General features: G+C 38.4%; 1 protein-coding gene across 12 annotated transcripts in view; it reads right to left on the minus strand.

The window, feature by feature from the left end:
• LOC112109820 (nexilin) overlaps positions 1 to 22824 on the minus strand; it is a 43922-nt gene that overhangs the window by 2350 nt on the left and 18748 nt on the right. For 7 of the 12 annotated variants that reach the window (XM_024204475.3, XM_024204478.2, XM_024204477.3 and 4 more), the window contains 10 exons: positions 21059 to 21250; positions 20762 to 20843; positions 20529 to 20677; positions 18672 to 18713; positions 16968 to 17165; positions 16717 to 16890; positions 13125 to 13313; positions 7339 to 7536; positions 3567 to 3788; positions 110 to 295 (listed from right to left, as the gene is read on the minus strand). In XM_024204475.3, coding sequence (XP_024060243.1) covers positions 110 to 295; positions 3567 to 3788; positions 7339 to 7536; positions 13125 to 13313; positions 16717 to 16890; positions 16968 to 17165; positions 18672 to 18713; positions 20529 to 20677; positions 20762 to 20843; positions 21059 to 21250 — 1632 coding nt within the window. The remainder of the gene's footprint in view (positions 1 to 109; positions 296 to 3566; positions 3789 to 7338; positions 7537 to 13124; positions 13314 to 16716; positions 16891 to 16967; positions 17166 to 18671; positions 18714 to 20528; positions 20678 to 20761; positions 20844 to 21058; positions 21251 to 22824) is intronic. The other 5 variants (XM_024204483.3, XM_024204484.3, XM_024204476.3 and 2 more) reach the window with 4 other exon arrangements.

Below are 22824 nucleotides of genomic sequence, written 5' to 3' on the forward strand. Positions count from 1 at the left end.
TAACTGGAAACAAACCAGCTCTTAAAACATGCATTTCATTAATATTAAATTAATAGAAAATTCTTGGCTCTTGAACATTTCTGGAGAGGGCATTTTTAATCCTCCATACCTTCTGTAGTGCAGCATCAATTTCCTTCTGTTCAAACTGCATACGTAGTAATTTTTGTTCCTCAATTCTTCTTTGTTCCTCTTCTTCCCTTGCCTTTGCCATTTGCTCAAATCTAGCCTTCATGTTTACTTTATGAGTAAATGGAGCCTCAGATTTCTTGGCAGGCTTCACATCTACTTCATCATCCTTTTCAGTTTAAAGAATAACAAATTCAGTAAAGTAATAAAGTTTAGCACTTTTAATCATAATACTGACAGAAGACTGTACCAATAAACAGTAAAAAGGCTAGCTTAGTTGAAGGGTTCACATTATGCTTGTTTCTGGGGGCAGCATGACCCACCCAGAATGCTGTAGCAGTTAAAACCCCATAAGCACAACAGCATCTGAAGGCTGGTCTAGACTGGGATTTAGGGGTGAGATATTCACTAGATAGCTTTACCATTATGAACCTTTAGTTGAAGCAATAATGCTTTAAAACATGCTAAATTAATTAAAAACCCAGGCTCCCTACTATAAACACACTTAAATGCTAGGTTGTCTTCACTGCAAAAAAAATTTAAAAAGTCTTTACGGTGCGATACCTATCCTGAGTTAATTATTTTAATGAAAACTTCTAGTAGAGATAGGGCACTAGTTGTTACCTGTATACAATCCTACAAACACCTGGGATTTACCTCAACTAGCTATGTCAAACAACAAACTATCTCTGCCTTATCTCCACAGGATTTCACCTTGAGAACTATTTCTAGATAGTAGCTGAGTGGGTGGGTATTCCTACAAGTGTCAGTTTCAAGATACCTTGTACAGCACCTAGCACAAGGTTATATGGGGCACTATGCCCCATATAAATAATATTTAATCATTACACTAGCTCTTGTGTATGTAAGTCAAACTTTCTGGAAGGGAGCCCTAGAAAGAAGATGACAAACTATGAGAAGAACATAGTGGCTTTCTCCCCCCCCCCGCCCCCCAAAAAAAGCTTTGCATAAATGAGCTAACATAATAACCCAGTTGCTCTGCTGTTTCCCCTCAATAATTAGAGTGTGTTGTTCAGGATTGTGGTATACTAGTAAAATCCTATACATCAGCCTGCTAGCCTAGCTCAACATAGCCATCTGTGGTGCACTACAATTTCTTTGAGCCGCGTAAGAAAGTAATAGACAAAATAGAAAAACAGGGGTTACAACAACCCTTTAAGCACTTGTCATTTCTTGACTGGGTAAGGGGGGGGACACAATTTACTGGGTGTGGCCCTTCCCCTTTCTGGGTGGAGCTTAACTGAAGCCTCTCCAAACTCTTCTTGACTATTCCCAAGCTTCCTGTGCTTCTTTTGACCATCTAACGTTTTCTATTTAAAAAATAAAAGCCCACCCTGCTTTTTTTAGAAAACTGGTGGGGATTTTCTTTTTCCTCTTAAGAGATTTGCTACAGCAGTCCCTACCCCAAAATGGGGGAAAAAAATTCTCCCTTCTGCAAGAAGCCTTTAAGGAAAAGAGAAACAAAAATAGGTTAAACTGTACTGTACCACTAACACGAAGAACACAACTGTCCCTTCACTACTAAAGTGCTATACTTCAGTGTTTCCTTTTTCTAAACCTCTCCCTTCACACTGAAAACTTGTTAGCTCTTATTTTTTTAACCTGTAGCCTTCCCAGAAGTCACTTTGAACACTGCCAATTCATTCCTAGCCTCCTCTCCAATATGACTTTCCCCTGCTGCCACCTCTTCCCAAACAGGAAGCAGTTGGGAACTGATGAGGAAGACAGGACATGATAGTAAAGAGGATTTCTGGGGTGTGCGGGGGGAGGACTGCTATAAATACGTCTGCCAGGTGTCAGCTCCTCTTAACTTTGGGGACTGTTTTTTCTTATTTACCTGGAAATTAGCTTATTTAGCAAGGGTTAAAAAGAAAAGACAGAAGGGAAAGGATAATAAAATGAGAAGGGATAAGGCAAAATAGAATGTGGTGAGAAGGAAAACAATCTAGAATAATTTCTTGAGATTTATTTAAAAAGACATTTTAATTTTAACAGTATCAAACTGTAATATGGACTGTCCAAAGCCACAGTCTGCTGAGGTGTTTCAATGCCACAACTTTGCAGCACTTCCAGAACTGCACAGCTTGGGACCTAGTTTCAGTACCCATTATGTTAAATGAATTGGGGTCAATTATTTAATCAGGGTAAGTATGGGGGGCATAAAGGCACTCAAAGGAATTTGGGGGGTGTGAAAAAGGCAGTACTGGAGATTGGGTTGAGGGGCTGAAGGTGAGACTCAGACCTGACTTCATTACATTCTCAAGCAACATTTCACAGTGGCTGCTAAGGGGGTGAGGGGAAGAGAAGGGACCCTCCAGAAAGCTTTGGGGCCATGCTCTTCTTTGCCCCTCCTATCTCCTTACTGCTCCTCAGAGGGGATGGGAATGTATATCAGGGAGACAGCTCAGGTGCCAAAGTTTGTTTTTCCTAGCAGAGAAAGAGTTCAGGAAGTTGGGCCACTACCTTATTCACAGAAGGGGAAGGGAGAATAGGACGAGGAGCAGATCCTGGATTGTTGGAAGCGTCAAGCTGGAAAGAGCTAATTCCTCCTCCTCCTCCTTCCCCCTTGTGAAAAAGTAGCTGCCTAGCCTTCTTCCTATGACCTCCCCTCAAGGAAAAGATTGCTCCTGGCAGGGCCGGCTCTGGCTTTTTTGCCGCCCCAGGCAAAAAAGTCTCCGGCCGCCCCCCTCCCCCCCTGGCGCCCTCCCCTCTGGCCGCCCTCCCCGGGGGGAGGGCGGCGAGCCCCGGCGGCCAGGGGGAGGACGCGGGGGGGGGGGGGGGGGCGGCGGGCCCCGGCCGGGGGAGGGCGGCGAGCCCGGCTGTGGCCCCGCTCTCCCCGGTGGCTGGAGCGCCACACTGCCCCCCTCCAGGTGCCGCCCCAAGCACAAGCTTGGTGGGCTGGAGCCGGCCCTGGCTCCTGGGCAACAGGGCTCCCTCTCTCTGCTCCTCAAACGGGAACCTTGAGAAACCCAGGCAGGGCCCCACTCCTTGAACCCATAATCCCTGAGCAGGGACCTCCTCCTCCCAAGACATAACATAAAAAACCTGATTTAATAAAAACAATAAGGAAACATCTTAAGCAGGTTTTATAGAGAGAAGTGATTAAAATCTGTCACAATGTTTAAACACATGGATGTTCCACACATCAGCCATTTGCCAGACAAATGTCAGGTTTGCAGATTGAGGAGTATAAGTGGATGGCGAGAGATGGTGTGGGGCCAAGAGCAAATGCATACTAAAATCTTCGCAAATATAGAGAAAACAGGTTGGTGGGAAGATAGAGGCTGCTGGTTCCGTAAGGTTTGGCCAGGAGGGACCTCCTCAGATGCCCATAGCAGGGAGTAGGGGGGATTACTATGGAGATGGAGGGAACTCTGCTGGAAGGGCAGCAACAATTGTTGACACTGAAAATAACTTGCCTCATGAAATTTCTCTGTTTCCCTCTCTTTTATTTCCTGGTCCACTGCTCTTCTTCTAGCTCGCTCCTCTTCAATTTTTTTCTGTATTTCTTCTTCAGACAATTTTCCAATTTTTTCAAACTTGCTTTTTAAGTTCTTTGCCTGAATAGAACCACTTCTTTTTAACTTTATTAGTTCTTCATATTCCCTGCTTAATTCAAAGGTTTCAGCCTCTTCCTCCTCCTGTTAAGAGATTACAACATAACAAAACCAGTATAAGTGTGCCTGATTTTGAAAACTGTTTTTGTGCAAAAAATGCCAAGTGTAACTAGCTACATTTCCCTAAATCTAATGAAACCAAGGTATCAGAAGATGGTGGTAGATCTAGTTCCCCAGTGCAGGGACCTTCATTTTTCATTTCTTTTAAAGTGCCAGGCATACAAGACCGGTACACATTTAAAAAAAAAAAAAAAAAAAAAAAAAAGGTAAAAATACTCCAATTATATTTGCTTCTAAACCAATTTTATTAGTTTGAAAAGGCTCTTGCCTCTTCATACAGTCCCCTCAAGTTACTGTTCTGTGAAGTCAGTCCATGGGAAGGATGCTTTATTGATATAGCATTGCATAAGCACTAGATAGTCCTGGAGGCAGAGTCTTCTGTCACAAAACAGCAGTGGCACTGCAAGATGCTTCATACTACTCTGCTAGTGTACTTCACTCTTCTAAGAGCAAAAGCATAATTCAGTCTCCATGTCTTGTGTTTCTGGTGAGACTGGCATCTAGTATTTTTTTTGGAATAGACCCTTGCCCACTGGCAATGACAGACCACCAACTTATTTCACACAGGTCAATGAACTGTCACCATGGGTAACAACTAGAGCTGTCAAGCGATTAAAAAAATTAATCATGATTAATTGCACTAATAGAATACTATTTATTTAAATAATTTGGATGTTTTCTACCTTTTCAAATATATTTCAGTTACAACAAAGAATACAAAGTGTACAGTGCTCACTTTATATTTTTGATTACAAGTATTTGCACTGTAAAAAACAAAAATAGTATTTTTCAATTCAGCTAATACAAGTACTGAAGTGCAATCTCTTGATCATGGAAGTTGAACTTACAAATGTAGAATTATGTACAAAAAAACGGCATTCAGAAATAAAACAATGTAAAATTTTAGAGTCTACAAGTCCACTCGATCCTACTTCTTGTTCAGCCAATCGCTCAGACAAACAAATTTGTTTACATTTGCAGGAGATAATGCTGCCCGCTTCTTGTTTACAATGTCACCTGAAAGTGAGAACAGGGGTTCTCATGGCAGTGTTATAGCCAGCGTCACAAGATATTTAGGTGCCAGATGCGCTAAAGATTGATACGTCCATGCTTCAACCACCGTTCCAGGGGACTTGCGTCCATGCTGATGACAGGTTCTGTTCGACAATAATCCAAAGCAGTACAGAGCGATGCATGTTCATTTTCATCATCTGAGTCAGATGTCACCAGCAGAAGGCTGATTTTCTTTTTTGGTGGTTTGGATTCTGTAGTTTCCGCATCGGAATCTTGCTCTTTTAAGACTTCTGAAAGCATACTCCACACCTCGTCCCTCTCGGGTTTTGGAAGGTACTTCAGAGTCTTAAACTTTGGGTTGAGTGCGGCAGCTATCTTTAGAAATCTCACATTGGTACCTTCTTTGTGTTTTATCAAATCTGCAGTGAAATCGTTCTTAAAATGAACATATGCTGGGTCATCATCGGAGACTGCTATAACATGAAATATATGGTAGAATGTGGGTAAAACAAGAGCAGGGGACATACAATTCTCCCCCAAAGAGTTCAGTCACAAATGTAATTAACTCACTGTATTTTTTAATGAACATCATCAGCATGAAAGCATGTCCTCTGGAATAGTGGCTGAAGCATGACGGGGCATACGAATATTTAGCATATCTGGCACGTAAATACCTTGCAGTGCCAGCTACAACAGTGCCATGCAAATGTCTGATCTCAATTTCAGGTGACATTGTAGGACTTTTCAGGTGACAAGAAGTAGGACTAAGTGGACTTGTTGGCTCTGAAGTTTTACATTGTTTTGTTTTTGAGTGCAGTTATGTAACAAAAAAAAATCTACATTTGTAAGTTGCATTTTCACGACAGAGATTGCACTACAGTACTTGTATGAGGTGAATTGAAAATACTATTTCTTTTATAATTTTTACAGTATAAATATTTTAAAATAGACACTTTGATTTCAATTAGAATACAGAATACAATATATATGAAAACGTAGAAAAACATCCAAAATGTTTAATAAATTTCAATTGGTATTCTACTGTTTAACAGTGCAATTAAAACTGCGATTAATCACGATGAATTTTTAAAATCATGATTAACTCAAAAAAAGTAATCGCGTGAGTTAAATGTGATTAAATGACAGTCCTAGTAAAAACTTTTAGTAATTAGTGGCCTTGTAACTGGTGACCACCTAGACAGAGTAAGACTCCTATGTATCATGCTGCCCAATACCCTATGCTATTCTTCACCAACAGTCTAATTTATTCTTAGCAGGATCAATGCTGACCGAATGCAATATGCCATAACAAAACCTACTCTCCAAAAATAAAAAAGCTGCTTTTGAAAAAGAAGAAATTTAAGTAATGCTTTAACTATTTCTTAGAAAACCATGATAGCACAGTGCAGGTAAGTTGCACTATATGTATTTAAACTGCATACAACTTAATAGTAAAAGGCAAACTGTGGATATTCTTACTGCTTTAAAAATGTTGGAAGGATATTTTAAATAGAAAAAAACCATAAGCAACAACATAACAATTTTGGACTGGAACTAAATCATTGCCTTCACTTTACGTTTTTTCTAGTTACCTCTTCTCTCTCATTTCAGTGTTGATAGTACACTCTAATTAGTTCAAAATGCAATCCTGAACATGTTTGGAAATCTCAAATCCTAAAGCCCTTATTGCTCACCTTGGATCCTCCAGGCATGAGCTGCATATTCCTTGTTTGCTAACTTTGGAAGGTTTTGACAGTATTTCCAACTCCAATTATTGCTCTCCCCAAGCATTCAAAAATCATTTGATTAATTTTATCATTGAGATTTAAAAAAATAATTTGTGGGTTATTTTAATTTACCTTCTAGTTTCTTAGCATTTGCAATTTATTCTCTGCAAGCACAAGGCCTAGAAACTTTTTAAATTAAAACAGATTTTTTTTATGTAATCGCATCACTCAAGGATCTGGAGCTTTAAGAAAAAACACCAAATAGGGCAAAATTCATAAGGGCAAAATCGTAAGATGAACACTAGAAAGAGGAAATAATTATCTTTTTGTACATTAGCTATAGGAGGATTATAGATATGATTCTCCAAGTATTGCTGTAAGAAGTTACAAAACAGCTTTTCAGCAGAGGATATAGCGAAACCTGCAGGAGCTACTGTGAAAGTAGACCGCTTTACAAGTCTAAAGGTGCTGGAGTTCTCAGTTGGGGAGGGCAAAGTGTATTAATCTGTATTCAAAGCAATTAAAAAGAGAACAAAAGTTTTCAAATGGAAAACAATTTTTTTTTAAGTATTAGATTTGTTTTCCTTTTTCCATTCCCTTCTTTCTAGGCAACACTTATAATAAAAAAAAAAAAAAAAAAAAAAAAAAGTACCAATGAGAATATACCTAAAATCTTCAAATTTTAGAATTTTAAGCAATGATCCATTCATTATTTGCTATCAGGGAGGTAACCCTGTATGCCATTTCATTCAACTATTTTTGAGAATACAAACCTCTCCCATTTCTTGTCTGAGCTGCTCAAATTCTTGCTTCTCCATTTCCAACTTTTGCCTGCGCTCTTCTTCTGTGCGTCTCTTTTCTTCTTCCATTTTTTGTCTCAGTAACTCCTCAAAATTAATTTCCAGTTTACCTGGTGTAAGAGATTCTTGAGAAACTGTTTTAAACATCTCTGGGGTCTCATCATCCAGTACCTATTGAAAATAATTATCTGTTGCCACTTTTGATACAATTTGTGTACTTGTGCTACATTTAGAATACAAAATTTGAGGATGTGATAATTGGACCTTTTGCTACCTCTAATTCACATTGAAATAAGATGACACATGCTTTAATGTCGAAGACTAGACAACATTGATTCATTTGTGTTTTGCATTAGTGTGCTATCTTTCCCACTTACTTTTAATCAATTTAACACACAAGTAAAATTTTGAGTTTATTGAAGCAAAACAAGTGTATACTAAGCCTTAAAATAAAGCTTTTTTTCACTAAAATAATGCTTCAGTAATATGGGGTGTAGGAGAGATTCCATCTGAGCAAAGGAGTGGGGTCCAGGAAAGCTTCAGTTCTAACTGATCAGGCAAATTGCTTAACATCTAATTCGTTTTCCCAGTTGTTAAAACAGGGTGAATAAATCCTACATAATTATCCCAGTACTGTGAAGATCATGTAAAGTTACATTCTTAGATAAACAATGCTATACAAACCATATTTATTCTCCATGTCTAAGCCAATTTTGTGTATTTGTATTCAGTTTTCTTTAATCTATGTTAACATACTGGTATGTACACAAACAACATACAAAGAATGAAGAACATGTTCTTAAACAACGGTTTGTGGGGTTTTTTGCATGTAAACTGAATTATACTTTTACTTTAAATCCAGTGCTTTCCACATTTTCAGAACACTTCTGTGTACAGCCAGAAGTTGGGAAGGGTGACAGGGACTGGATCACTTGATGATTACCTGTTCTGTTCATTCCCTCTGGGGCACCTGGCATTGGCTACTGACGGAAGACCAGATACTGGGCTAGATGGACCTTTGGTCTGACCCAGTATGGCAGTTTCTGTGTTATGTTCTTAAATATTCCCTCTGATACTCTAATCTTTCAGGCATGCAGCAAAGTTTTTTTTAAGGAGGGAGTGAGAGGAGGTGGACAGAGTTTTATGGGCAGTCCTTTGCTTATTTTTTGTGTTTAATTTGAGATAGGCACCTATTCTGTGATCTGAGTAACTAAAGTTTACACTTCAGAAATCTGAAAGAATAATAAAACATTTAATTCAGTTTCATAAGCGGTTTTGAGGTGTGACACAATTTAGACAATTTTATAAAGATGGTCATACACTATGGTAGGGTGTCCCATGTAACCTTGAACAGTGCAGGTGGCCTTTTATAATTCACCTCTTCATCCTCTATTTTCTTTTCTCCCTTCCCCTCTTGCTCCTTTCCTCACCCCTTCCAAATTTCTTAGTGACATGCATAGGGGAAAAAAATTACCTTAAAGCTTTTTTATATGTTAGGATGGCATGAAAGGTTAAGGTTTCTGTCCAAAAAGAAAATTTGCTTGATATTTTGACACTAGAAATTAAAATTGTGTCTATCTTGGAAGACTTGTGATTAGAAAATTAGTGGGATTAGAGCTGACATCGAAAGAGACAAAGCTGAACACTTGTGTGGCTTTTAACACTACTTGCTTCCAAAGCCTAATGGACACCAGTATAAGGTTGTGTGACTTTGTTAAAGATTCCAATATCTTTCTTTCCTTAAGATATGTAAGCTCACAAATAATGTCTTAGACCCAGCTCCACCAAAATCAAAAGTTTAAAAGCAAACAGAAACATAAATCTTTGTTTTATAAAACGAACCTTTCAGCCTCATCATAAACTAAAAAATGGATCCGTGCATTTTTTGCTTATTTTGTTAGGTCATCTTTCTAACCATGCCTGTTTTCATATGGTTCTCATCACTGTAGAATCTGGTACTTTTAACTGTTGCAGGAATCATACCTGTTTTCTCTTATTGCAATACTTTGTCCCTACTTCCTTATTTTACCCCCGGCCCTTTCAGGACTTCTCTTGCCCCTCCCCTATCTGCTATTGCTGGCTGTTAAAGACATCCTTTGATACTGCCCTATGAGCAGCTCAGCGGCTCCTCCCACCCCCAGCTCTTCAATTCTCTTGCATAGGGCAAGCTTATGTCAGTTGAGATGAATTGCATGAGCACAAGGTGGAGGCAAAGACCAAGCCATAAACATACAATCTCAAAAAGTATGTATCAGTTCACTTAATAATGAATATGAAACATCTACAGGTTGAAAGAAGGTAACCACATCTAAACCAGAGAAGATGTATGGCACATCTACAGGTTGAAAGAAGGTAACCACATCTAAACCAGAGAAGAAATGTGGGAGCCTTTTGCTGGCAACGCATTAGTTCATCTCTTCACAACTTCAGAAACACTTGGGGAAGCTAAGTGAACAGAAGCTGCAAGGATGAGAAATCAATCAATGGACTGTGCATGTGTAGAAGTGAGAAGCGTGCTAACTGTAGCTCTGAAGAAGCACCCTGATTGCCAATTTAATGGAGACACATAGACCCATGAGAAGACAATGGGCCAACTGTATCCCTGGTAAAAGCCACATGAAAAGTGGAATTGCACTAAGTATGACTTTACCCCAATGTGTTTAGCTTACCAGCTGTCCTGTTTGTATGGCTACATGAGACCATGCCATCCTTGCCTCTTCTGTAAATACAGAACTGGGGAATATTTATATTCTGTAATCTCCATACTATGCAGTATGGTGGAGGTAAGTTTCACTGGGCCTGTAATGTGACTGATATGTGAGGGAGAACGTGTTTTGATACCTCTGTATAGAGCATCCCTCTACTAGTCTAATTTAATTGAAAGAAAATGATAGTGATCCAAGATGAATGTTCCAGGCTGAAGGTGACTAACTTGATGGTGACAAAAGCTTTAAAATAATGCCCCTCCCCCCTTCTTTTTTTGTACACTAAAATAATGCTTCAATAATATGAGGTGAAGGAGAAATTCCATCTGAGCAAAGGAATGGGAGCCAGCTGTTAGGGAAGAATGTGGAACAAGATCTGCAGGAGAACGTATGAAACATATTTGGAAAAGACAGATTAACCTATCAAGACCTAAATTTTAGTTTCTGTTTCTCCTAAAGAGTTGATGACTACACAAATATTTAAAACACTATAAGGAGTCAATTTCCCTCCTGCACTGCTGCTTTAGGTTTTTTTATGTCATCTCCTCTTCCTGGGGAATCTTGGAATCTTGAATTCAGGCCAGGAAGATGAGAGGAAAAAACTTTCAAACTCTCTGGTAAGATAATTTTTAGGAACTTTGACTTTATGTATTCTGTTAATTTAGGATCCTAAACATCTTAAATGTCTTTGCTTATTGCTATGCAGACATGTCATCTATGTTATATCTTATGGAATTAACTTAATTTACTAAAGGTGAGGAGGTTTTGTTATTTTGTAATTGTTCATACTCATAATGAAAAAAACCCCTTAAGGTACATCTAGTTTCCAAGGTAATTTTAAACTATCAGAAAAATATTTGGGGGAGAGGGGCTGAGAGAAAGGGAGATAGCAATTTTCAGATCCTTCCTCCTACTGCCAAACATGTAGTATTGATATTACTGTAATAGTGACACCTGCTTGCCCCATGGGAAGGAAGTTTTGATGACCTCATTGCTATTGCTGGAGGTAGTAAAAGAGCAGGAAGTGTAGGTGGACACCATGTTTTCTTTGCAAAAGCAACACACTCTGTTCTAGCTTCTATTACATAGAGAATAAATTTTACAAAGCAGTGGCTGCAACCGCCCTTTTGACCACCTCCTGACTTTTCTTAAAAATCATGACAGCATTTTGTAGCCCTATTCATAGTTCATCTATTGTATCTGCTGGTTTAACTTCTCATTTTTGTCCCTTCCTAGAGCTGTGGACAGATTACAGGCCCTGTCTACACTACTGCTGAAGCAGTAGTACCACATACAGTTTCTAAACTAGGATTTTCCTAACATTTCCTCTAATTGTCTTATGATGATGTAGGGCCCTGGTCTATCACACAGTTTTCATCCCTGTTTATGCTAGGAGAAGTGTTAATACTACAATTGCTAACAAAACATCGTTCTTGCCAAAGCTGTTAATGCTAATGGGCATGGCCTAATTCACTGAGATGTTGCTTTGAATTTTGAATGAAACAATTTGCATTGTTTGTATCCAACAAGTGTTTCTCATTAAGCCTGTATTTGAGAACATGAAATTCCCATGCTGGACCAGACCAGTGTTACATCTCTTCCAGTATCTTGTTCCCCACAATGGCCCAACAGCAACTGCTTCAGAAGAAGGTGTAAGATGCTCCACATGAAGCATATTATAGAATATGCTGCTCACACAGAACTTTGTTCCTAATCTCAGTCAGAGGTTGCTTATGCCAAAAAGTACGAAAGCTTATATCCCTTCTGAAGCTCTGGGTTACAATTTTTGTAATCTTTTACAATAACTCTGGATATTTTTATCTGCATAAAAGTCCAATATTGTCTAGTTTAAAAAAAAACAAAACAAAATTTTGCAGTGACTTAATTGGAACTAAGCCTCCTGTACTGCCCTCCACAGAGGGGCAGCATGAAGAAAATTTCCTGGGTAAAAACTAAATACACTTGACATTTGAGTGTCATTCTACATTAGAGTAATTTCTTTAAAAAAAAAAAAAAATATATCATGGGCTTCTATGATTGCTCAATATTATCCAGATCAAGTTGGCTCATTTTTCTCCCCCCTTTTTAAATTAGTCTAAACTTGCATCATCACAATCTCAACCTACTTTGTTAATTTTGTTTTGTTTCCTGGCTTGTGAATCATCATACTAAAAAGATTATGCAAGCCAAGTTCTGTCCTGAGTTGTTCATTGAGGTGCCATAGATATAAATGAGGGCAGAACTTGGTTAATTTTCCTAGTTAAAGAGAGACATTGATGGATTTCAAGGGAGCATATTTGTTTTCAGCCAGTTGGATCATGACTGGTGTGTGGTCTTGAAGATGGCAGTATGTAGGAGAGAAATTCCCCAGGAAAAGAAATAATTTTTCATTATGTTGATTCTTTGGTTTTCTTTTAAGTTTTCAAATACAGTGTAATACTGGTTACAAGCAGTAACTTTTGATGTAATTTTAAATGATTAGGAATGTTTCCTAGGGCAAGCTACTAACTTGAATTTAACTACCTGGTACATTCAGTGGCGGATTAATAATTTTGCCGCCCCTAGGCCGGGAAATAATTGCCGCCCTGCCCCCGCCCCAACTCCACCCTTTTCCCGCCCCCATTCCAACCCCCGCCCCAACTCTGCCCCCTCCTTTCCCCTATTGGATCCCTTCCCCAAATCCCCGCCCCCGGCCCCGCCTCTTCCCCCAGCGCGCGGCGTTCCCCCTCCTCCCCGCCCCGCGAAACAGCTGTTTCGCAGCGCAAGCGCTGGGAGGGGAGAGAAACAGGACACGGCGCGCGCTTGCAGAGGAGACGGAAGTGAGCTGGAGCAGGGGGGCGGGGCGCGGAGGGGAGCTTCCGCCCCTGCAAATTTGTCGGCCTAGGCAATAATACGGCGCTGGGTCCATTCTCTGATAACTTGTTGAGTTAATGAAGCAGCTGAAATGTATGCTACTGAATAGGCAGATATGATCTAATGCCATATCCAGAAGTGCACCCTACTGGCAGAATTCAGATCTGAAAAATCTCATAAATGCTAAGCAAAATATCTTACCATACTCTTCCTTGCTTCAGCAAATGCCCTTTTCTCCTCTTCTATGCGTCTTCTGGCTTCTTCTTCTGCTTTCCTCTTTTCTTCCTCTCTCCTCTGTCTTTCCAACTCCTCAAAGCTGAGTTTGAGTTTACCAGGACGGAATTCTTTAATAGAATTTTCATTTTCATTATCTTCTTCCTCTTCGTTTGCCTTTTAAAAAAAAAAAAAAATGTTTTTACTCTTTTTGGGCCAGTGGGAAGAAAGAAAAGCTCCCTCTAGGAAATGTAAAAACTGCAGTCTATCTCAACGCCCACACACCGAATACTTTAAAGTTTTAGATACTTCGGCACCATCTGGATAACTTTTCGAATTCTCTCTGAGGAGTAGTTTAACGCTACACTCTTATAAATCAAGAACAATATTACACAAGCAGGGGGTGAACTAAATAGCCAAAGTCATCTTTGATGTATACTCTTAAGGGCTGGATCATTTTGACACACCTAAACAGGCCTCAAAGGGGGTAACAATCCTGAAAATCTGAGTAATAAAACATATCTCTGAATCTTGAATTATGCTGTTAGGTTCCTTTCCAGATATGTGAAATTAATAGACCTTTCATTTGTAGTAGAAAATTTATGTAAATGCATTGGACTGTAGTCTCTTTATTTGCACGTGAAGTGCTTTCCCTCAGTCCTGATTTGTTACAAAATAATATAGTAGCGGACTGTGAATTTGTATAAATAAACTACTACAATATATTAGCATTTTATTTTTGACCCAAATTGACAATGGTGCTTCTGTTCCTCCTTCAGAAAATGAAACACCAATGACGAATGGAAATGAGGTGCTTCGATATCTTCATTGTTGCTCTTCTCCATTAGACACGGTCTGCAAGGAGAAGGCTGGGATTTGCAAACTCCAACTAAGAATGAATATTCCTTCAACTGCTGTATGTCTACGGCGAGAATGAATCCATGAGCTATGATGGCATCGCTGTTCGAGTTTGCTGCAGATTCTAAGCGTCATGGCATTGAGCTGTTGCTCACAGAGTTGAGAAAATTATAGGATACCAGCTTTTCAGAATGATTAAATTACTGAATATCTATGGAAAGGGGAAAAATGGAAGGAAATAATTGAATTATTCCCTTTAGAAAACTCTGCAAAGGTACAACCAACAAAGGCAAGTGATTGGGAGGAAAATGGTAATTTATAACCAACTAAAGTTGGGTGTGTAGAAAGGGAAACACAATTAAGAGCTTTAAAAAAAAATTTGCAAATGTCACTTTTATACTAAAACTATGTATTTCAGAATGTGGGTGAAGGGGTGGAAAAAAGTATTGTTTAGGATGAGCACTGTGGCTTTCTAAACGAAGAATACAGTATAGAGAGCTGTGGTGTTCAGGGTTGTTAGTAAGAGGAAAGACTAAGCACCTGGAAAACAGAGCTGGACCTAAGCTACAGAATTTGGATTCAAGATCAGATATGGATTTTGACCCCATGCTCACGCTCACAAGTTCGGACGCATTCTGATGCTGGGCTCCAACAATTTGGTTTTGGAAACTTTCAGGGTTTCAATTTTCTGAGCGTCTGTGTTTCCACAATTTTGTGGTGAATTAGGATCTTTAAAAAATGTCACTATAAAAACACCACATCAAGTGCAAGATGGTTACAATCTGCCCAGGAATAGTCTAGTAGAATCAAACTGTTTTTAGTTATCAAGTGTGTGGTTTATTAAATTCCTAGAAATAAAATCTTGCATGGTGCACTGAAATAAAAACCCCATTCACAAGTGCAAATACTGGTGCGTACCTTCTACGTGGGAGAACAATGGCATAAATAGTCATCTGAGTGCACAGAAGTAAAATCTATGTTTAAATATAGAATTTTCTAAAGGTGGTCTCATTTTGTTGCAAATTATTAAGAAAATGTAGCTAAACTATCTAATGTACCTGATGCGAATACTCTAATTAAACAATTGTTATTGCTATAGACCAGAGTACCTAATTTATACAGAGGTCTACTGAATCTTAGATAAACCTAGCTTACAAAAATCTTTAGGGCAAAGGCTACATTAGGGAGACGTATCGGGCGGGAGTTGAGGGGAGAGAGAACAGGGTTGTTGTTTTTTTTCCCTATTCCTGACAATATATTAGGCTAAATCTCTCCAAGGCTTAATCTAGAGTGTAGTATTTAAACCCCCTATAAAGAAAAGGAGTGATCCAACCTTCCCCTCCTCCTCTCTCTCCTACTCCAGAGAGAAATCCTCAGTGATGAATATAAACATGGTAGATAAACAAAAGAGATGAATAAGAAATAGCTCCAGACAGTTGCCATGGAATGCTTTCATGTGTGAAAATACTGGTTATTTCAATGCTCAAAGTATCACTGAAGTTAGACAAAACATAGATAACTCCGAGTTTGTTAAATAATGTTTAGCCATGTGACTGAAAACCACTAGAAGGATGCTGATACCCACGAATGTGGTAAATTCATCTGGAGTAGTTTAAGTTCAATCAATATTTAATTGAAAACTAAGAACTGGAGTCAATTTAAGAACAGACTAAAATCTGTTCATACTTTTATACAATTGCTTCAGTAAAAGATTAAAACATACTGACACATGGAACTGGAGTATCCTATGATGCAGCTACATTTTGTAAGAATGAATATGACTGATGGCATGCTTTTAAGAAAAGGAAGCTTCACTCATACCAGTTGCTTGTTTAAATGACTATGCCAAGACTTAAATGAATCACTATCTAGAACAGTGATTTTCAAAGTTTGGGTCGCGACCCAGTACTGGGTCACAGAATGCAAGGCACTGGGTCGCTTTGCTCAGCACCCAGGAACCCTGGCAGCTGGCCAGTAAAAACTAGTAGTCCCTACCTGTTCTGACACCGCACTGCGCCCCAGAAGTGGCCAGCAGGTCCGACTTGTAGGCAGAGGGCCCTGGAGGTTCTGTGCACTGCCCTCGCACAGAGCACTGGCTCTGTACTCCCATTGGCCGGTTCCCAGCCAATGGGAGCTGGTGGGGGGTGCCTGTGGGCAAGAGTCACACAGAGCTGCTTGTGTGCCTCCACCTAGGAGCCGGACCTTCTGGACGCTTCCGGGGCACAACACAGTTCGCAGTGCCAGGATAAGCAGGAAGCCTGCCTCTGCACCCCGGCTGCGCCGCTGACCAGGAGCCACAGGATGTAAGCCCGCACCCCTGCACCAGCCCTGAGCCCCCTCCCACACCCTGAATCCCTCATTCCTGGCCCCACTCCACAGCCCTCATCCCCGCATCCCAACCCTCTGCCCCAGCCCTGAGCCCCCCCCACACCCCATCCGTTTGGTCACGGGCATCAACAACTTTCTTCAACCGGGTCACCAGAAAAAAAGTTTGAAAACTACTGATCTAGAACTGTATCTAGGGCAGAAAGTATTTTTGAAACTGATAATGCTGTCAGGTCTCAATCTCAACTCTTAAAAATTGAGAATCATCATGAGGTTAACAGTTTGAAACAATTCAGATGTAAAAAAAAAAACAACCCCTCAGATACATGAAGGAATGTAGTGTATTTTCTACACAAATAAGCATCAATAACTGGAAATGAATAATGCATCAATTTACCATTTGTTGTCTAGCTTCTTCAAAGGCACGTTTTTCCTCTTCCAAACGTTGTCTTGCCTCCTCCTCTCCTTGCCTTCTTTGATTTTCTTGTCTTTGTCTTTCCAGTTCTTCAAATGTTAATTTCAGTTTCCCAGGAGAAAGAGGTTCATTTGTTTCACTGCTTTCATCTTCATCCTAGATAACAAAAATGAAAGTTAAATACAGTTTAAATATCAAACCTGTTTCCCAAGTATTTCTCATGATTTGTTTACCATGACAAATGAAAGACACTTGGCTTCCTTGAGGGATTGTTTTTGTTCCTCATATCTTATCCTCTTTTCTTCTTCTTGCTTTCTTTTTTCTTCTTGTTCTCTCTCATTTCCTGGGTCTTCAAATTTTATTTTAATCTTTCCAGGTGTTTTGTTAGGTTTGACAGGCACTACTGTCACCAGCAGCGAATCATCACCTTCCTGTTGTTAATAATAAATTTGTTTCCATAAATATTGACTTTTTGGAGTAGTCTTTCCACATGCAGCTGCCACTGTTACCTGTGCTTCTCAAAACTGCCAACATAGTTCTACTGAGACCAAAAGTAGGGACCAGAGCAAAACTCATTTTCCAGTGCTACTGACAGCCATTAGTTTTCTTCTGACAACAGAAGAGCATCAAGAGAATTTTATTTTGAATTGAAATGCGACTGGTAGCAAGCGTTCATAGAACTCGTACAGTATCTTCATTGACAGTTGAACTTATCTACAGTATTCATGGCTGATTGGAAAAAAGCTGCTGAAATTTTGCAGATATAATTGTAAATGCACCTAAGTTTTAAGGTGCTATACTCCATTTGGAAACAAGATAATAAGGAATTTGCTTCCACACACTCTTCCTCCAGAAACTGTGGTTTAAAAAATAGCATGTGAAGTAACTGCCAGTCCCTTCAGTCTTACTTGGGCAGAAGTCTGGGATCTATTATATCTATTTGCATGTTCAATCTCCATGATATCTAGGACTGAGTCCTTAGTAATTTTTTTAAGTGACAAGTTGTGCAGCATTTCAAAATGTCTGATTAGAGCAACACTGACAACTCAAACATTTACAGACTTCTTTTGTATATAAAATCTATTGCTGTCTCAAGTGGATTTGAGCTATTGTCCAATACAAATTCATGTGCAAAAATATCTTCTATGATGTGGATTTACACAAAATATCACCGTTAAAGAGAGACTGTCTAGTAATTTAGACCCAAAATTTAGATTTTATTTAAAAAAAAAAAAAATTCAGTAGAAGTGTGATTACACTTTGTTTTGACAACTTAGTGAAAAATGGGTTTTTGGTGTATAGCTTTTTTAAAAATTAAACATCCGCTTACAATGCTGGAACCTCATAGACAACAACATTGTGCTAGCATATTGAAACCAGTGTGTTAAACTGACCAAACAAACCAGTTTAGCTACACTTTCCAAGCTGAAGTGCAATACGTAAATCAAAACATTGTTAAAGTGATTATAAACATTCTCTCTTTTAAACGAATCTAAAAATCTTGACTGTACTGTAACATTAAAAAAAAGCTTGACACTTTCCCTGTTTAATTTCAAGATTAAAAAAGGCAAAGAGCTTTTAAGGTTAGATTTTTCAAAGCCACTAGTGCATTTAGAGGCCCATGTCCTGTGAGCATCAGAATCCTTTACATGGCTTTGAAAATGTAAGCCTGAGTTATTTTTTTTATTCTGACTTTAATGGTTGGTAAGTCATTCACCTTTAAACTTGTTTTAAAGCTAGAATAAATTGGCCTCATAGATAGATAGCCACAAAATATATTGCCAAGACATTTTCTCAGGCTTTTTTAGCCTTGTTACAGAATTTCAGTGAAAAATTAAGTGTATTGTTTATTTACCCAACCCCTATTAAAATAATAAAGCAGTGAATAAAAAATTAGGTGAATGTTTCTTTGAGAGAAAAAAAAAAAGTCCAATTACCTCTGATGCTGATTCAGTTCCTGTATTGTTTATGTCATCAATCTATTAAATGAGAATTTCACATAATTATGTTACTTTTGTTCTTTGCCTTAGATTTTCAAATATAAAATGGAAAATTAACTCAGTGATTGCTTGTATGTTGCATTTAAGTTTATGTATCTTCGGGGTGGGAGGGAATAGAGCAGGGGTCAGCAACCTTTCAGAAGTGGTGTGCCGAGTCTTCATTTATTCACTCTAATTTAAGGTTTTGCGTGCCAGTAATACATTTTAACGTTTTTAGAAGGTCTCTTTCTATAAATCTATAATATATAACTAAACTATTGTTGTATGTAAAGTAAAATAAGGTTTTTAAAATGTTTAAGACGTTTCATTTAAAATTAAATTAAAATGCAGAGCCTCCCAGACCGGTGGCCAGGACCTGGGCAGTGTGAGTGCCACTGAATATCAGCTCGCGTGCAGCCTTTGGCACGTGTGCCATAGGTTGCCTACCCCTGGAATAGAGGGATACCATTCTGAATACTTTTTGATAGCTATATGAGTTTAACCTGACATTAAATTTTAATGCCTAGGTTATATGTCATGTTTTAACCTACAACAGTATTAATGTTGGAACAGTTCTTGAGGCTTACTAGATAAAGGCTTACTTTACTAGCTATGTAATCCTGGAAACAGAATTGAAACCCTGGGTATAGCATAATAATCTTATTTAGCGTCTTAGTGATAAACTAGTAAATACAGTGTAGATAAAGATTTGTTTCCACATGCATTCCATAATTGTGCAAGAGAAGCTAAAGAAAATCTGTCATCTAATTTCATATCAGTGACCTTGTCCTTCCCTTGAGACTGAGCCTAGGGAGAAAGCCCCCTTTCCTATATTCATATTCTTGACGTTAGCTTCTATATATTTGTACTGTCTGAAATTAGTATAACTTCCTTCCAGAGTACAAATTTACATACTGTACTCCTACCTTTCAAAGTAAATAAACTCTAGAACAGGTACTGAAAGAGATTGAGCTAAACTTTCAGCAGAATGCTCACAACTTAGTAATATTACTCCCAGTAGGACACGAGCAGCTAAAACTTTGTTGGACATTTATGCTTAATAAGAGTTCTCTTTCCTCTTCTGTGTGGAGGAAAAAGATTTAGTGCTAATATTTTTGGTTAAGCAAACCATTTGTTCATGGTCCTGGACTATGAAATTTAGACTCTTACTCGCACAGGTAATTGCTTCCGTGAAAGAACTACAGAATGAGGGGACACACTCCAATTCAGAGTTCAAAAAGATAAAATTAGGCTTGTAGGCATTGGCAAGAATTGAAGCTACTCATTTATATATCTAACAGAAGTGATCTGTACAGTGACAAAAGAATAAAATACTGATTGAAACATCGCTTTTAAGTAGTCTTTAGTGGACAATTTGTCTACAACTGTGCTTCTTACAAACACCTATTTTCAGTAATAAACTTGAGCATAAATCAGCATCTCTTGTCTAAAATGTGTGTATGTAACAACAAATGTTTTAAAATTTACTTAGTCAACTTAACCTTGAATCACTTCCAATCATATGATACCAAAATCTGTGTTTGGTTCATTCCCTCTCCCACTTTCTGTTCATCTTTTTCATCAGTGCTTGGTTTCAGCTATAACTCAAGCTCAGTGTTCGACAACAGTGATAACCCTCCACCCACCCTAAAAACTCCTCCACCACACTCATTACCTCCCCCCTAGACTACAGTCCATTCACCAACTTTCAAGAAACTAAGACCAAATCCTCCTGCTGAACTCTTAGTCAGCATTTTTTTGTATGATTTTTTCCTATTTGATATGTACTTAATATTCAGAACAAGATAAAAATACCTCCTGGGCTTTTTTTGCCAGTTCTCGCTGAATTTTCTTTTTCTCAATCATATCTTGTTCAATTCTGCGCTTTCTTTCCTCCTCCATTCTTTTTCTTTCTTCTTCTTGTCTCTGCTTCTCCATTTCTGCAAACTTGCCTTTAACAGTTCCTATGAATGTGCAATACAAAACTCAATAATTTGATCTAATCTTCAACTGTCAAATTACATGGACTTTTAAACTGTCTCTCTTACCTGTCAGCTTTGGAACATATGCTTTTTCTATTTTAGAAGACTTTGTTTCTTCTTCTTCATCAGAAGCAAGCAGTTCTTTCATCTAGTTGATTAAAAAGAGAAACTAGAATTGAACTGTCTTTAAGCATTAGAAGACAAAATTTCAATATTATCATATAAAGGGTTCAAAAATAGTTTATCTACTAGATGTTGAGTCCACTTATTTGAATTACAATGAAAAGTTCCAAAAATATTTTTAATTCTTATGATCAAGTGAATATTAAAGAAAATAAGAAAAATATTTGCAAAGAAAATAACCTCCTGCTTTCTCCTGTTCCATTCTCTCTCTCTAACATACTGTTCTTTTCTTCTTTGCTTTTCATCTCTAGATCTCCTTTGATTTCTTTCTTCCCTTGCTTTCTGCATAGCTTCAAATTTATCCTTTACATCACCCTTGTGAAGTTTGGGCACATAGGATTTTTGGACAGGTTTAGATGAAGAAAGCAGAATCTTTGTGAAGATGAAGAAGAAGTAAAGATAAGGAAAAGAAAGTTGAAACAGATGGAGAGAAATTGTATGATAGACTGGCTTAGACAGAATGAGATTTATTAAAACAAAATACATATGTGATCATGATTTTTGTGCCACTGGCTACTGTCTGCCAAGCATCTTAGCTATACTTTACCATTTTTTAAAGTAATGAAGGAATAAACTGAGTTTTGTTGGACTTTAGCTGTATGAATCCCACTGATTTTAATGGAGGGCTACGTAGTTAAACCCTGAATTTTGAGAATGTACTCTTATAACATATATGAAATTTTAAAAAGATATATACATCTCTATATTGTTGCATTATACTCACACTGAAAACAGAAATATATACTTGATTCTGCCTCTAGAAGCAAGACTGGGATTTAGATTTCAGGTATGTACAAAGACATGGGTATTAGCATCACAGTGTCTAATATATCTTTGGTTTCTTATGTACCAGATGTTTTACACCATACACTGTTGAATCTTTACACATGGTGGCATTTTAAAAGAAAAAATATATAATTCTTCCATTCAAAAACTAATTCCTTATATATTGGGGTTGACCCAGCAATCCAGTGGCTACGCATGACAGCTGAGGAGCCAAGCTCCCTGGGCCAACAGAGATCTATTGTATATATGGCTGAAGAATTTTTCTTGGGTGTTTCTATGCTAACACTTTCCTCATCTGTATGCTTCTGCTGGCTCCAGTTAGTACATTATACCCACATCTTACAAGTATTTGAGTGTTCTGTCTCCTTTTACACTTTAGTGCCAACAGAGTATGGTTGAATCAGCTGAAAAACTGACTGAAACCATTGTTTCATATTTTATATGCTTCCTATTTGAGTACATCACACACTGTTAGTTATACTTGTTTTAACTCCCATCACTAAGTTATCTAGCTAAGATGCTAAAACAGATCTTTTGAGTAACTTAATCCCAACATTTTCTAAAGATATTAAAATATTTTAATCTTCATCTTGAATCATGAATGGTGTAGGAAAGTGAATAAGGAAGTGTTATATACTCCTTCACATAACACATGAACCAAGGATCATCCAATTAATAGGCATCAGGTTTAAAAAAAGCATAAGGAAGTACTTCTTCACACAACGCAGCATCAACCTTTAGAACTCATTGCCATTGGATGTTGTGAAGGCCAGAAATATAACTGGGTTCAAAAAAGAATTGGATAAGTTCATGGAGGATAGGTCCATCAATGGCTATTAGCCAAGATAGTCAGGGATACAACCCCATGCTCCAGGTGTCCCTAAACCTTTGACTGTTAGAACCTGGGACAAGATGACAGGAGATGGATCACTCAATAAATCCCCCTGTTCTGTTCACTCCCTCTGAAGCATATGACAGTAGCCACCGTCGGAACACCAGATACTGGGATAGATGGAGCATTGGCCATTCTGGGTCAGACCATTCTTATGTTCTCTTCCTCTTTCCCCTTTTTTTTCTGTCCTCTGAATTTTCAACGATGTTATGTTTCCTATTTTGTGATTCTCACTTCAGACATCCACTTCCAGCCTTTCAACAAAAGC

Source organism: Terrapene carolina, unplaced genomic scaffold (assembly GCF_002925995.2).
Source record: "Terrapene carolina triunguis isolate 2854851 unplaced genomic scaffold, T_m_triunguis-2.0 Scaffold211, whole genome shotgun sequence".
NCBI classification, from domain to species: domain Eukaryota; kingdom Metazoa; phylum Chordata; order Testudines; family Emydidae; genus Terrapene; species Terrapene triunguis.